Source organism: Branchiostoma belcheri, unplaced genomic scaffold (genome assembly GCF_001625305.1).
Source record: "Branchiostoma belcheri isolate BF01 breed outbred unplaced genomic scaffold, Haploidv18h27 scaffold25, whole genome shotgun sequence".
Taxonomy (NCBI): Eukaryota; Metazoa; Chordata; class Leptocardii; order Amphioxiformes; family Branchiostomatidae; genus Branchiostoma; species Branchiostoma belcheri.
In genome coordinates this window covers 1090971-1106556 of record NW_017803854.1, presented here as the reverse complement: position 1 = coordinate 1106556, position 15586 = coordinate 1090971, and the positions used below count along the sequence as shown (strand labels likewise).

Below are 15586 nucleotides of genomic sequence, written 5' to 3'. Positions count from 1 at the left end.
GCAGATTGTTTTAAGATGTAAAACTGTTTTATGATACTACATGTAACATACATTTTGTACATCTACTTCTTCATGTGGCCACATTATATCTCTTTGGCCTGCACTGCACCTGATTAAATATTACGTAACAAATATGACATACATAGTAATTTACATAAAGTATGATACGAACAATCAATTGTAACTGCAGAATATTTGAAAATGCTGGTAGCAGCCTAAAGGTACTAAGAATTTCATAGTGCAGAGACATGGTTTAAACTGTTACAGCTTCATCTATTACTGCCAATGAACCTCTTTGATGAATAACAACACTTACTATAAAAATGTCCCCAAAACACATTCATATATTAAACAACTGACCAATGTTACACAATGGGCAAATGTCATGGTACAAAGAAATACAACATATACATACGTTATATCTTACACTACTTACATGGATAGTTGCCTGTGGTGGCACAGAAACTACATAATATAAGCCCTTGACAAGAGTTGACTTCAGGTATATGATATTTAGAACTTTAACAGGTGGTTTACAACCTTTGGGTCTTAACATGTGCAACACAGTCATGAGTTGAATTCTTACTGATAAATTTCTTAAGTCATGGATAGTGTCAAAAACTGCATGCTGATGATTTTCTCAAATCAATATCTCTTCTTGTGTTTAACATCTTGAAAGACAGAGTCTTTGATATCAATTGACGGTACTTCCTTAAGCTTACACTGTACTGCACAAGTGTGTGGGAAAATGTTGAGAAGTTTCTATTCCAATTCCTTGATTGCACATATGGAAAAAAAATTAAATCATTGCAGAGCATTTACAGGGCCTGAGCTATACAAATAAGTAGCTACTGTACGTCAGCAAGCAAAATAATACAAAGTTAACATTTTGCACACAATATGTGCACTGTCACAAAGAAGCATTACTGTAACAATGTCTTCCATTTTTGACAACATCTTAACCCAAAATCTAAAAAAACATAATAATTAAACTTTGGTAAAGAACATTGCAGGATTACATAATATTGCAAAATATTTTGATAACAGCCATATGATTGCCACACATTTACAATTCTCAAAGAAATTGTATAACCCTAAAGCAACAATTATAATATTATATACATAATACAGTTTATAAAAAAACTTTTTGTTATACAAACAGAAATCTGATTGAAGAAATAGAACATTTTAGCCTAGAGGCTACATGTGTAGCCTAGCCTATCACTGTGACTGAGGTGTAGTATAGTTACAGTACTGTACTGTATAAGTACCAAGGTGAAGTAATGCTGTGTGTCAAAAAAGACTGTAAAAGTACCAGTAATGCTGTGTGAAAGAAAATGTAAATTTAACATAATCTAATGCTGTGTGACAAAGAAAATTTAAAACATAATGCTGTATGTCAAAGAATATGTAAAAGTCTGTCTAACTTTACACAATCTATATTTGGTGAAAGAAATGAGGTATGTTCTGGAATGTGGGATGTCATTCGGATCCTACATGTATTGTCAGAACTGTGTGTTGGAGCATGGAGGTAAAAAAAGATATCTCTTCTACCTCCATGGTTGGAGATAGTGCTCCTTGGTTTAAGTCAGAATTGTGTGTTGGATATCGTGCTCCTTGGTTTGAGTCAGAACTACGTGTTGCTCCTTATGTCAGAACTGTGTGTTAGAAATGGTGCTCCTGGGTTTCGCCAGGCTCTCGTAAGGGGGAGGGTACATCCTGGGTGTGGTCGTAGGTGAAAGGTCAGGGTTGAAGGCGCGGAAGCGGTACTCCAGCTTGGTGTCCGCTGTTCCTCCTCGGACCAGCTCTCTGTGCAGCTGCTCAGCCTGATGGAACAGAAAGGTTAAACCAACATGTAGCCTGGTGTCTGAACCTACAATGTACTTTTGTTGAAAAGGCTCTTTTGTTCTCTCCGTAAAAATAGTGGAGAGGATGAAAGAGGTTCGGCAAAAGCTAAAATATATTGTAGGTTTGGACCTCAGGCTAAGTGTATCAATGTTAGTGTTTAAGTGAGGGTACTGTCACATTCATAGTACATGTAGGCCTTTGATTTTGATGTCAAAGAATTTTCCAGCAGGTTGTGACAGAACCTACCATTGGCAGGAATCAGATCTATGACAGCCTTTCTGATCCAGTAAGAAGAGGGACAGCTGAATTTTGTTCATCACACTTGCATAATCATCTCAAGATAATCCTCAATTTGCCAATGTAGGATGTAGGTTACTGGGACCTCAGGGTATTATATGATGATATACGATATGAATCTTTATGAAAGTTTGAAGTTAAATATATCAACTCCATGTCTTTTTGTGCAATTCTAAAAAGTTATAATAAAATAATGCAGCTGTATCTTCTTAGTTCAATACCCCCCCCAAAAAAAAGACTCATCTGTGCGTACAATTTCCAGGTCTTTCCTGGCCTGCTCCAGGTCTTCCTTGGCGTCTCCCTTGTGTTTCTGCCTGTCCTGAAGTTTGGCTGCGTGCTCCTTGATACGCCTCTGCAACTCTATGTCACGGGCAGTTCTAGATAGGCATGAACAAAAGAGAATGTACTGACCAATCTTAGTTCTTCATCTAGTATGTAATATATGTCTGTTCTTTCATTGAAGTCTTCATCGAATACCGGTGTTACTGACTTACTGAAAATAACATACAGTGTACAGTATGTTTGATTGGCTTGCAACTGTAGTCGACCTTGATATATTCTTCAGTTGGCCAGAAATATATGCCATGGAGGAAAATGTCTAGGATATATTTTTCAGATTTTTATGTAAGTGTTGCAGACTACAATTAGAAAAAGATTCACATTATCCAGAAATGCATAACCAAGGTGAACTTTAACCGAATGGCAATGGGCATAAGCATATGGAAGTGGCCATTTAGCTACCTATTAGTTACAGAGTTAGGCAGCAGGGACAAGGTTAAAATACGAGGAACTTACTTGGCCCTTTCAGCGGCTTCCCTGGATAGTATCTGGTTGATCCTGTCCTGCTGGGCTTTGGTGTCTCCCTGCATCCGCTCCTTCCTGTCCACCATCTTCATGTGGGCAGTGTCCACACCATACGGCATCTTCAGGGGCTTGTGGTCTACAGAAAAATGGAAGTCGAATTAAAAACAACCCCAAAACAACAAATTGACATAATTTTATACAGTTGCTGAGACTCTAACCTGCAGGGGTATTGAATTTGCTGTGCCCAAGAACCACAGGACAGAGGCAAATGGCGAGATACATGTATCATCAAGCCCCAGCATCAGAGTGCAAGCATGTCTAACCCTCAGAACACGAGGAACAACAGACATTAAACCAGATAGAGAGAGCTACATGTATTCTTTGATTGAGTCTGCAGAGGCTTGTGGTCTGCAGAAAAATGGAAGTCAAAATGAAAACTACAATCAAATGGAGCAAAGAGTCTAAAGATGTTAGCTATGTGACAATAACAAGAAACACTTTTTTCCTATCAGTATGCTCAAAATCTGTTCACTGCTAGAGGTGCTGTCCTTGGTGCTGATAGAGTTATGTCTTCATGTTATCGAAGGCACTGTATTCTGTTCTTTACCAGAATTTGCTGCTACTTCTGGGAAGTATGGAATGATGCTATTAAGTGCTGTATTTTAATGGCATTATGCCATTTACCTTTCTTTACAGAGCTGAGAAACTGCCTCATCTGCATCCGTTTGCCCTTGTCTCTCCAGTCTTTCAGCAACTGTTGGTCCCTGGAATACAAGAGTCTGGTTTGACACAGCATTTACAGTACACCAAAGGACTTCTCACACGCATAATACACCTTGTCAATAGATCAGAAAGATGTACACAGCACACATAACTGCAGATACAACTTACCTTTACTGTGATCAATGTAAGTCAGGGTTTAGCTGCAGCATTTAAGAAGTTATGTTTTATTTTGTCTTTACAATGTTGGTAATAATGTCCTTAGGACATAACAAAGTGGTGATTGGCAGGAATGGGTAAAAAGGAAAAATACAGTCTCTATTTGATCACCAACAAATCCACAGTCTTCAGGTTTTTCAGTGAATGGTGTGAATTTTTTGCTGCCACTAATTCTGTCATCACTACCCTTCTGTAACTCCAATCACAGGCCTAGATAACAACACTGCAACAAGGGAATTGTCCTCAAAGTTTTGTAACACTTGTGCTTTTTCTTCACTCTCACAGGGTGTCCGAGTCTTATAGAAAGATCTGAGATTACAATCATCTGTATATCATGCTGGTCCTACCACTTATGAGGGCATGACAAGATGTGCTGTCCATGTTTTAAAGTACTATTAGCCAAACAGAAATTTATAGTATGTAACCGTATCTGATAAATGATCAAGAGTCAGAGATGTAAAAAAAATGTTTTATTGAATCAAACCTTCTCACACACAATACAGAAACACTGAACAGGTCCACAACATTGTACAGCGTTGTTACAATACCAACTCTGCCACCCTGTCTAACGTTACACTGTGAGCATACACCCTCAGGGCAGAAGCATTTGAAAGCTGGATGAACAATGCAACACCGAGAGTCGTGTGCTCTGTGTTACGTTTCCTACACAGGGAGGCAGCGGTTGGCATGTATCGTGTGTGTGAAGGAAAGATCCAACAAAGCACTGGTGAGCTCTCAGTGTTAGATTATTCATCAATTTTCAAATAGTTCTGCCCTCAGCTTACGATGATATCACTACTAGCACTGTAGAATTACAATTACATGTATATCAAAATGGCTTACACTATCACAACAAAAAATTAACACTGATATAAATTTGTAACCGGATTTTGTACCAGGATATTGTTTGTATGAGGGTGGATGTATGGATCATAATCAAAATTGAATTATGTTAATACTTGATGGCAGTCAGGTAGGTCTATTAAGCTTGCTTTTCCACAAAGCTCTTTAGTTTAAAAAACATACTTTCATCTAATACCTTGGCTTTCAAATGTTCTACTTTTAGAAAAGTTTTGTACACCTCTATGAAAGTTAATCTCTGTTGGCGATGCAGCATTTGAAACTTTTTTGCAGCAAAGGTACATGTAAGCTACTGGTATTACATACCAGCTGGCAATATCTCTCAAATCTTCTTTCAAAAATACATGATTTTCTGTTATCTACAAATGTTGATGTTTCACTATCTTCTAGTTACAATTTATCTATTTCAACAATTATACAAGAAATATCAAATCTCGCTGTAAAAATATGGCTCTACTGTCATATGATTCACTCATTCCAAAATTTTAAACACAATCTCAGATGGCACTCCACTATAGCAGCAAACAGCAGTTTTGAGGTCACAATTTGGATCATAAACTGCATTTTATCAAAACTCAAACAAGTTTCCCTACACAGGCTGTTAAGGTTGTCAGGTTTAAACTCACTATGGCTTCAGAATCTCATTGGCAAATCTCTAGTAACCCCTGTCAAAAATTCTCTCCATTTAACTCTTAATAAGCACCTCTGAACTTGCTGGTACACCCATCTTCTTCTATCTTCTATCTTCTATCTTTCTCTCATGTGCACAGTACGTTTCATGAGTTAAAGGTGGTATAAGACTTTGCCGAAGTTGTTGACACCATATCATATCATTATCTATGTCGATGAAGGTTAATCAATTGTTACTCAAGCAACTGGATAATATTATGTTTTGAAAACGTATCCCGTTGCTTGACTAACAATTTCCTTGTGCATATCATTGGCTAGATCAGAAAGGCTTGAGCAGTGACTTGACCCACTTCCACATGTAAGAAGGGTCAGTCTGAGAATATTTTCCTCCAAAAGAATCATTTCTATCCCCACAGCATATGTGGTCCAAATCACAGTGTAGGGGGCCTTATACTCAAACAGCCTAGTGAGAACCTTGCATTGGCTAAATGATCATGATCAGAAAGGCTTGAGCAGTGACTTGACCCACTTCCTGCGCTGCTCGATGAGGGCCTGCTTCTCCTTCAGTTCCCGCAGAGCTGCCAGGCGGCGCTCCTCCGCACGCTTCGCGTCCAGAAGGTCGATCATCAGCGGCGACGTCGACCGCTTCTTTTTCCTGATTTTTTAATCAGAGAGTAAATTTTGAATGAAAGCTCATCTGTGTTGGTAGAATCCATAGCTGCAAAGTTCAATCTTCCAACACAAGAAGGGAACTCACCATTAATTTTCGGTCAATCTCGTCAACCTTCATCAGATGTACATGTATGATGCACCCGCTGACTCTCCAGAAGTCGGAAGCATGACGAAGGTTGACGAGATCAATCAAAAGTCTATGGTGAGTTTGGTCCCTTCTTGTGTTGGAACTAAGCTTGAACTTTGCAGCTAAAGAGTAAATTTGAGAGGATGGATCATTTCATATTGAAGCAATTAATCCACACACAGGGATAGGCTGTTAAAGGTTGTTACGTTTTAACAACAAGTTTCTCCTTGCACAGAACACCCTACCTTCCCTTCTTGGCCTCCCCCAACAGCCCGGCTCTCCTGAACTTATCGTACTGCTGCTGTCTCAGCTCGCTGTAGCTGGCTGGCTTGTGCAGCGCTGCAGGCATGGGTGTGGGACCGTGCATGTGCATGTGTCTGGCCAGCCCAGCCTTGGACACAGAAGACTCCCTACTCGGGAGGACTTTGTCAGAGCCGAGATCTCGCAGCTCGGGTTCGGACGACTGGTTGCCGTCTTCGGACTGATTGTCGCTGTCGCTGTCATTCAGTGTCAGCTGTTCAATGAGAACCCCTGCAGGAGTAGTGGAAGTAGTCAGTCTGTACATTCAAATGTTTTTGTAATGAAGTATTATTAGTAATATTTGATGTTACATGTACTATTCATTGTTTCAGTGATCACAAAATGATGGTACAAAATACGATTATGAGCAAATCATAATGTCCACATACAAGTGACAATTATGATACTGTTAAGATTGACTATCAATAGAGCTTTAATCTTCAATCATTATGATACATATTTAAGATATAATTTAACATCAGGTCTGAAAAAAGTACTTGTAATCTCCAGGCAGATTTTTGGTGGCAGCAAAGATGTATCAAACTGGCCAGGCCACAAAAAGCAGAAGCCTAAACCTTCGCTTGTACTAAGTTGTAGCAATGGTGCACAAGTATGCAGTTGTATGTTGTTTTATCATTCATGAATGGTATTACCTTTAGCCAGGGCGTCCTCTCTCTTCCTAGCCTCCATGGCGTCTCTCAGGTGCTGCAGTATCGCCAGCGTGCCCTGTTCCATCACAGCAGGCGGCGGAACATGCAGGGGATTGTCTCGCAGGTTCAGGCCCTTCAATGTCATTACTTGGCCTGATGGAACAAAGCAATGTCAGAGCTCGAAATACTTTTTCCTGCATACTTGCACTGGTGCAGGTAACACCAAAAATCACCTGTACCAGACAAATTTTACCTGCACCATTCCAAATTTTAGAGGTATGGATTACACTAAAAGTTGTTAAGAAACCACTGCCATTATTTTGAACTTCTGTATCAAAAAAAGGATATTGATATTGAAACTCGATATTGAATTTGGTATATTAAACAAAATCTTACCAAGTTCCAAGGGTAATGATGTCAATTCATTCCCTTCTAGTAGCAGAGTTTTAAGGCACCTGGAACAGAAAAAAGACTTGTATTACGGTACAAAATGTACAGAATCATAAGTTGCAACTAACTTACAACCAATTAGAGATATGCTTTATTAACTTTTGAGCTCTAAGCTGTTGCAAACTGTTAACAGGTTAAGTAACAGGTGTTTGCATGTGTCTACCACTACAGGTAGACATTGAAGGCAACCACCTGTCAACAAACAGCGCAGTCACGCATGCCTCCCCACTGGGGGGCTGTTTCAACCAGCCAAGCTTGACCTCCCAGTGTCGCTGCTTCAGTGCCGTTGTCTTGGAAACCATGGCGGGAGTTTGTTGACTCAAATAAGCTTCGTGCACCCGAATTACGCACAGATAAGTAGCTAACCTGGCAAGCAAATACCACATGCAAATACATTTTGGGGCTTAGTAGTAGACTTTGAGACTGAATTTGTTGACAGGTTGTTGAGAAATCAAACACACAGTGACAGTGACGCCACTGTTAAGTTTAAGTCCATGGTGTACGAATGTGTTTGGCCTGGCAATGTTGCCTACACATGTAATCCCAAAGTATAGCACACCAAAAGCTAGTTCCTTCTTCTCCTGCAATCATATATATATAATATAGTTGTACAATACACGGTCTTACCAAATGATAAGAATGGAGGGAAAATATAAATATAACAGAAATAGTCAAGCATTGCACCATTAGTTTTAAGTATATACGTATATAGCTGGTTACCATCCTGGTTAGTTTACATTTACATCCATTCCAACAGTCGCTACCGACCAACCAGTCTGGAATCGCTGCCGGGCAGACCATCTGGAAATTATTCAAATATTTGTCCAGATTTTGTGTGAGATCGCTGATCAGCCCTTTCTGTATGGGTCCCTACTCCCCGGCTAGAGGGTAGCAACTGTGGGAGCAAACTTCTTGAACGGCTAATTAATAAGTACATGTATTTAATTTATATACCTGTGGCTCCCCACAGTAGCTGGGAGATGTTTGAGTCTGTTTCTTCTCAGGTCGAGCCACTTCAGGTTGGGTAAGTACGTGAAGAAGTAGTCGGGTATCTCAGAGAGGTAGTTTCCTTCCAGGTAAAGGTACTGCAAAAGAAGGACAGGTATGCGTCAGTGAAGATTAGACACAGTGTCACTGATGAAATGATGCCACCTGAAACGTCTGACCATTTCCAAAATCGTAGCCAGTTGCTTGGGTAACATTATTAAAATTGTCTTTTTTTAACATATATGTATCGAACCAATCCATCAATACTTCCTATATTAAACTTACCAGTACTTCCCAGCACTTAAATGTACTGGGTTACGACTGCAATATTTTGCGAAGATGTCCATCAATGCTGAAAATCAAGAACTAAAAATCTCTAAGCATCTTATGAGGAATTCAAAATAATGATAGCTAAAATAAGAAATTCTCAAAAACTCTGCATTTTTTTCATAGAGGAATGAGATCTTCGATTAATTGTTGTGAAATTGTATGTGAATGGCAACTCTCCAAACATCTGCTTGGAGATTAAAAGATTAACTTAATAGCTATAACTAAGTATAAGAGGATATCAGTGAACGGAGTCGTTTTACATTTCAATGGGCACCTATCCACGCCTGAACAGCGATCAAAGCTCCCGACTTGTCCTTTCCGCAAGACCGGCAGGACACAAAGGCAACCATGTCGGGGCGTAAACAACAACGAGTAAGGCACTCCACTGGCTGGTACAAACAAAACAAACTACACTGGTTACCACCTGCAACGAATTACTCGTTAAGTATCGTGGCTTAATACAGTACGTTAGTCTACCTCAAGGTCTTGCAGGCGGAAGATTTCATCAGGTATGCTTGTCAGCTGCCTTCTGGAGAGATCCAGCGTGTCTGCGCCCAACGCTTGAGCGGAAGAAATCAGATTCTTCACCATGTCGGAGCCCCTCCTCCCACCGCCGCTAGTGGCCCGTTCGCGAGAATCGCCCGCCATTTCTCCAACCGCAACCGGCCCAAAACCTCCGAAGAGCCGGCTTGCCGAAACTGCGAACCAGTCCAAATCGCAATCAGAGTATTCAGACTACCGTGAGACATCTTCTGAGTCCCTCTGAGTCTCCATCGCCTTCTGCGGAACGCATACTGCGGATAATATTGCACGAAAAGTTTGAAGAGTAACACACAGTGATTGGCAGGAGTTATTCAAAATGGCGGCCCCGTGGTCGACTCGATTACACCGTTACTATAGAGATGACCTTTACCCTCAGTAATAGCATGTCTCTTTTTGTCATTTTAGCACCAAATGGTTCGTTTCACACATTTAGAATGGGCTGTGTAATGTAGTTTTGTTGCTGGTGTATACAGAGGGATGTTATGACGCCTGTTTATATGCAAAATATCTAAATATCCGGGGGTCAATCAGGAGTCGACCAATCAGATTGCTTTGGTGTATATCATTCTATTGTAGGGTCCAATATACTTTTGTTATTTTTATTATACTATATTGAAACCATAATTGTATAAAATACATCGAAATTTAATCTTATATAGTGAATTATATGACTAACTAACTTTACATTGTTTGTATATTATACTTAAAACAATAATTTGGAGACAAGATTGGACTAGGTTACCTCTAATCGGATGGTTTGTTCTACACAAAGTTACAAATACTAGCGCGGAGGCGGAGGTGCACAGCAGATACTCAGTCGATGTGGAGGTGTGTACCACTGTTGGCGTTGATATAGAATTGCCAAAACAGGAAAATCAACTATTAATCTCTGCTGGGCAACCGACTCTTCTAGAAAGGTAAGGTGTGGTGCTTTTTGAACAAAAATACGCTCGGCCTTTTGTTGCAGAAATAGTTAAATATTGTCATTTCCGCAAATATGGGGTGACCCTCTTTGGGCCAGGGTTTGCTGAAACGTGCGTGCTTTCAGATTGTTTTTCTTCTTTTATCGATGTTTTCCGTCCTTCTCTGTCGACGCTTGCTAATTTAAATAGGGCATACTTTGCATGGTATCGACCTGGGAAAAAGAAGTAAGCCTCAGGTTTTCAGCTAGGGTGGCTAAATATTCCTGTTTCGAAGGTACTTGTTGATCTTATCAAATGCAAGTGCAAATGTATATAGACCGTACTTATGTTGTTCCGTTTTTGTTATCTTTTACTGATAGATATCAATTTTTAGATAATACTTTGTGTGTTGTCGTCCATTTTGATTCAATTGTTTTGCAGGGGATCGGAATACTGATGTACTTTTTTACGACATAATTTGCAGGATATACATTGTATTGTTGTTGACTGCCATTCAATAATAAATTCATATCAACTGTGAATTCAGTTTCTGGATACCAAAGTCCCATGCTGTTATCTGTCATACATTGATTGTCATCTTTGTAGTATGGTAGCAATTTTCCCCATATCACCCCATGAGGTCACAAGGCCAAAGAAATTAAATTTCTTGTTGACCCTCCCCTGTTCCATATTCTTCTTCTCTTCTTCTTCCTCCTCTACGTGACCGCTATCATCATGTCGATCATTCTGTCACTTAGGGGAGAGGTCATCAGCCAAGAATTTAGAGGCTCTTGCCACAAATGTTTCAGTATTTGTGGCTTCCACTGCTATTTGAGGTAAAGAGTTCCAGTTTTTGACTGTCCGTGGCAGGAACGACGCTGCTCTATACTGAGTTCTGCCCCAAATATTTCCAAATATTACACTGTATTAACATTACAAATTGTAGGTTAACCAAGAGTACAGCCAAAGACAATTCGCCCTTTGAATACGATGAATCCACGAAACAAGAAATCACATTTTTCTGGCCTGATACTAGGCTGTAAAAAGATTGGACCCCAGTATGATTTAAGGGCTTCTGGCACTCCCACAGACACACAGAATAATTTGCCAGGCTTAGCTCAAGGCTGGATGGAAATGAAAGGAAAGTCGTGTCCTTTTCCAATAAATATGGTCGGCGAAGATTAGCCGCCTTGTTTGTACCGTGTTCCTTCCTTCGGGCTACGTTTATTTTCTGATGATGTTACTATTTTCTGCTTGCTGGGTGTTCCGACTAGGGAGATAACAGCCATTTATTACAACAGATGCACATGCAGAGAGGAAGTACATTATGCGTACATGTAACGTTTACATGCGCTTAAATTTATAACATTTGAATTGTCGCTGATTTGAGGGATATAACTGGATGGTCCCAAAATGACTTGACTTGACTTTATTAGGATCCACACTTAGCTTACAACAAATGTAGCTATTCTTCCTGAGGTCCTTCAAGACACACATGACACATTTACAAAACATAAATACATCGGCAATTACAACATATTAAAACAGATTAAAATAAAGCTATATACATGTACATCATCACCACTTCATTTCATTCCAGGCACTGGACATTCTATACAAAAATCTTCTTTTCTGTGCATTGTTCGAGGTTTAGGAAGGCGGATGCTAATCTTCTGAAATTCCACCTTAACTTCTTAAATGTTGGTGAATGATCATCAGTAATTGGGCAAAGATAAACTTACTTCCATCCTGGACTCAAATATTTGGCCAACTAGTCTTCAACGACCTCATACTAGTCACAGAAGATTTGAGGACAGAAAAAAAACAATTTGATCTGTTGTCTAAAGAAATTGGGAATGATTTGTTCTCGCCAGCTTTTATCACCATAAATTGGTTGGTCATAAGATGTATTTGGGTCATAGCTGGTACATCTATATATACGCTTCAGATGTTTGTGGTTTGAGCAATTATTGCTCATTTAAGGGACCTAACAACATCATACTGTGCCAGCCTGCAAATGGTTGGGACAAAAAGGAAGCACACTAATGCCTGAAGCTGTTGGGTTTGTTTTCAGATACCTTCGCCAGCAGGTTTCATATGCATGAATGACAGAGGAAGTTTGCATGATGTGAAAACAAAGCTGTTAAGGGCATTCTTTATTTGTACATTCATTCATTGACTTTGGTTGACTTGCTGTGAATGGCCGTTGACGTTTCACAAATATTGCCATCCAAAAATGTATACAATCCTGCACTTGTGTACGTATACTGATCATTTGTTATCCTGCAAACTGGCCATTTCTAAGAGCAGATATATAGTAACAGGGCTCAAAATTCCTTTTTTGGGGGGGGGGGGGATAATGTCAGTAAAACAAGAAGAGAGATGAAAGAGGGCTATTGTCCAGAGTTCCAGGTATAGTCTAGAAGTTAAGGTATAAAGTCACAAATTTGGTGAAGTGACTGTCAGCTCCAATGTTGGGTGCACTTTTTAATCTCTGCAATACCAAGTCTCAGCTTAGCAGCTGTCTCAAGTTAACACTGTTCAATACCATGCACTGAGGTGGCAGTTAACACTTAAATTTATGTCAGACAGGTCCTTGAGAGTTGAGAGTTACAAATTGCTTGCCGGTACTTTGAGCAGGTCTATGAACATCTTCCAGATTTTGCCAACCCTGGTCACATTTCTCCTTCTGCATCATCATTAAATCCAATATGATAAGTGGCCCTCCTTGATTACGTACGGTCCCAAGACAATAATTTAATCAAATTAAGGCCCTGATTAGAATGAGAATCTGAACCTGTACATTCGTGTTTTTAAACAGTCCCTTGAACCTTTGCCAATACATCTGATTCTAAGGAGCTGAATATAATATGATATTATAGTATGTTGTATACATGTCCTGGGGTCATCAAATAAAGCTGGTGAGTTTCCTTTTACAAAACTAAAATGAATACAAATTAATCAAGGCACATTTCACCTGTTTGTGCATGCACTGCTAAAGCATTCTTGTAATGATCGATCATGAGTTTACAGATCTTTTGAAGACTTTATGATTTACCTTTAAGTGATAGGATCTGTACCTTTTTACTAGTACTCCAAACTGTCTACATCTGACAACTACTAGTAGCCAGACTGATTCACAAAGGTGTTTCAGCCAGAAACTCTCAGACTGATACTAGTGATAGTCACATCTCAGAAATTACTACCAGTGCCTACGGATTTAAAATGTTTAAGTGTAACATTCAATGGTGATGACACCAAAAATACACATGAATGTAATATTTTTTTACCGGTATTTCAATCAAATTGTTCCATGAAAATTTGCAATTGCCAAGATTTAATTTGCCCCCAAAGTCCAATTATAGAACAGAGCTAGAATTTATGGTTACCACAAATGTGGCATTACTGTATCATGCACAACTCATTATTCCACGATAGGTTGGAACAAACCCTTAAACCAACACAAGGCAATCTCATATGCAAACCAATGTCAGAAGTCTTATAGCCAGATCCATGGCGATCAAAAGTAATAAATGCAATCAACATTCTTCCATGCAATCCAGCACGCCCTGCCCTCTGAGCGTTGTCTGAACTGTAACTGACTCTCATTTTCCGTCTTTTTGTCTCTCCCGCAGGACCGGCGAGGTCAGCACGTGTTCCGCCCATTTAGGGCGGCGTAATAACATCAATGGCGAGGGATGACTGCGCGCCGCCAAGTCATTTCCTACGTCGGAGGCGCTAAAATCTACGGGGGGAGGAAAAACCCACACAAGCGGGAAATAAGCTGAGAGATTCTCCAGTAGTGATGAAGGCAAGTGATGGCCCGCAGCAGATTTTTACTGTTGCGCTCCTAAAAACAACATCCTTGTGATGTGAAGAGCTCAGTTTACCTTCCAGACCTTTAGAACTGTTTACTGCATTGCGAAGTGCAGCCTTTTGAGTGAAGGCTCTATTGCAGAGGAGATGCAGCAGTGACTCTGTGATCTATTGGGTACAGGTGGGACTAAAGGACTGTGTAAACCGAAGCTGTCAAGGCTGCTTACATGCGCAGACCAGGGATAGCCTCTCAGGAATACTGGCGTAATCTTGGTACAGTGGAGGAGGAGGGAGAATACATCACGGGGAGTATCTATACTAGTGCTGCAACAGGCAGGACTACGGGAACATTATGGGTCTGGGTCAGTCTGCCAAGAAGAAACCCTGTGATCTCAATGGAGAAGGTAAGGAATTTTGGAAAACATTTTGATGTTGTTTATCTTTATAACTTAATATATAACTATAAGTCTTGTGTCTTCAGTTTTTTAGTCGTTGGTGTACTTGGTACACACGTAGATGATAGATAGTAAATGGTCATCATGTAATAGAATAATAACTGTCTTATTTGTAGTTTATCTTTTGTACACAAAATCCATTTTCCTGCATACCTGCACCGGAGCAGCTAACAATTTTAAAATTACCCACTCCATAATTTTACCTGCACCACTTAGAATTTTGAAAGTATGAATCACACTAAAAACTGTCCAGAAACCATTGCCATTATTTCTTTCATACTTCATGTGTGGTACTGTAACAGAAAATACAGCAAATAAAAATCCACAATTTTTACAATCAATCAATATATACATACACCTAGTACATGTACATGTTCATTTATTCATGTAAACCCAGTACATGGACCAGTTCAACAGGTTAGGTGCAGGTAGATATCAGAAATACCTGCACAGCTCCAATTTCACCTGTACTAACCTGCATATACAGGTGGTATTTCCAGTGCTGACTCGATAATGCTAAAAAAACATCTAGATATGCCTAGATGATACCTGACTATTATTACCGTATTGATTTTTCCTACCCACATCATGTTTGTAGGAAAGATCATTATTGAGGCTGTCTGTTATCAGACGTTATGAAACATTGATGTGTTGCGAATCTTAGGTTTAGGTAATTGCCATTAAATTGCCACATAATTAGTTTACATACCGTAATGTTCATATGCCCGTCAGACTGTTTCCTATAATGACTAGCTATATGCTGTGTATTTTATTTTTATTAGCTATTGATCATGACTGACATCGCCAAAGAAGTGGAAAAGAATTATACAATCGTAGAAAATAAAAATGGATGACAAAAATTACTATCAATAAGAATATACTAGTTTACCATGACTGTATAATTCAGCGTGACTACCTAACTGGATGTTTGTTTAGTTGTCTTTCATTCTGGAATATAGTCTTGAGTCTTGACAT

At 39.6% G+C, this 15586-nt stretch overlaps 2 protein-coding genes across 2 annotated transcripts in view; one reads left to right on the top strand and one right to left on the bottom strand.

The window, feature by feature from the left end:
- Positions 1-1104: 1104 nt before the first annotated feature.
- LOC109471466 (leucine-rich repeat-containing protein 27-like) lies at positions 1105-9920 on the bottom strand. Its single transcript, XM_019770797.1, has 10 exons — positions 9373-9920; positions 8533-8663; positions 7525-7583; positions 7132-7281; positions 6424-6709; positions 5909-6034; positions 3634-3713; positions 2941-3085; positions 2399-2522; positions 1105-1826 (listed from the first exon to the last, which is right to left on the bottom strand). The coding sequence occupies exons 1-10, from the start codon at positions 9541-9543 to the stop codon at positions 1653-1655; spliced, it is 1446 nt and encodes a 481-aa protein (XP_019626356.1). The 5' UTR covers positions 9544-9920; the 3' UTR covers positions 1105-1652.
- A 4059-nt stretch (positions 9921-13979) lies between these two features.
- The window catches only part of LOC109471595 (serine/threonine-protein kinase 32A-like), a 40968-nt gene continuing 39361 nt past the window's right edge, over positions 13980-15586 (top strand). The window contains exon 1 of the mRNA XM_019770944.1: positions 13980-14560. Within this exon, the coding sequence (XP_019626503.1) occupies positions 14509-14560 (52 nt within the window). The 5' untranslated portion in view covers positions 13980-14508. The remainder of the gene's footprint in view (positions 14561-15586) is intronic.

Bases quoted from the DNA above. Each gene is read 5' to 3' on its own strand.
- LOC109471466 (XM_019770797.1), bottom strand. From the start codon at position 9,543: ATGGCGGGCGATTCTCGCGAACGGGCCACTAGCGGCGGTGGGAGGAGG. The intron at 6,710-7,131 runs GTAATACCATTC...CTACTCCTGCAG, and splicing joins AGAGGACGCCCTGGCTAAAG to GGGTTCTCATTGAACAGCTG. The intron at 3,714-5,908 runs GTGGGTCAAGTC...CTTGTATTCCAG, and splicing joins CTCATCGAGCAGCGCAGGAA to GGACCAACAGTTGCTGAAAG.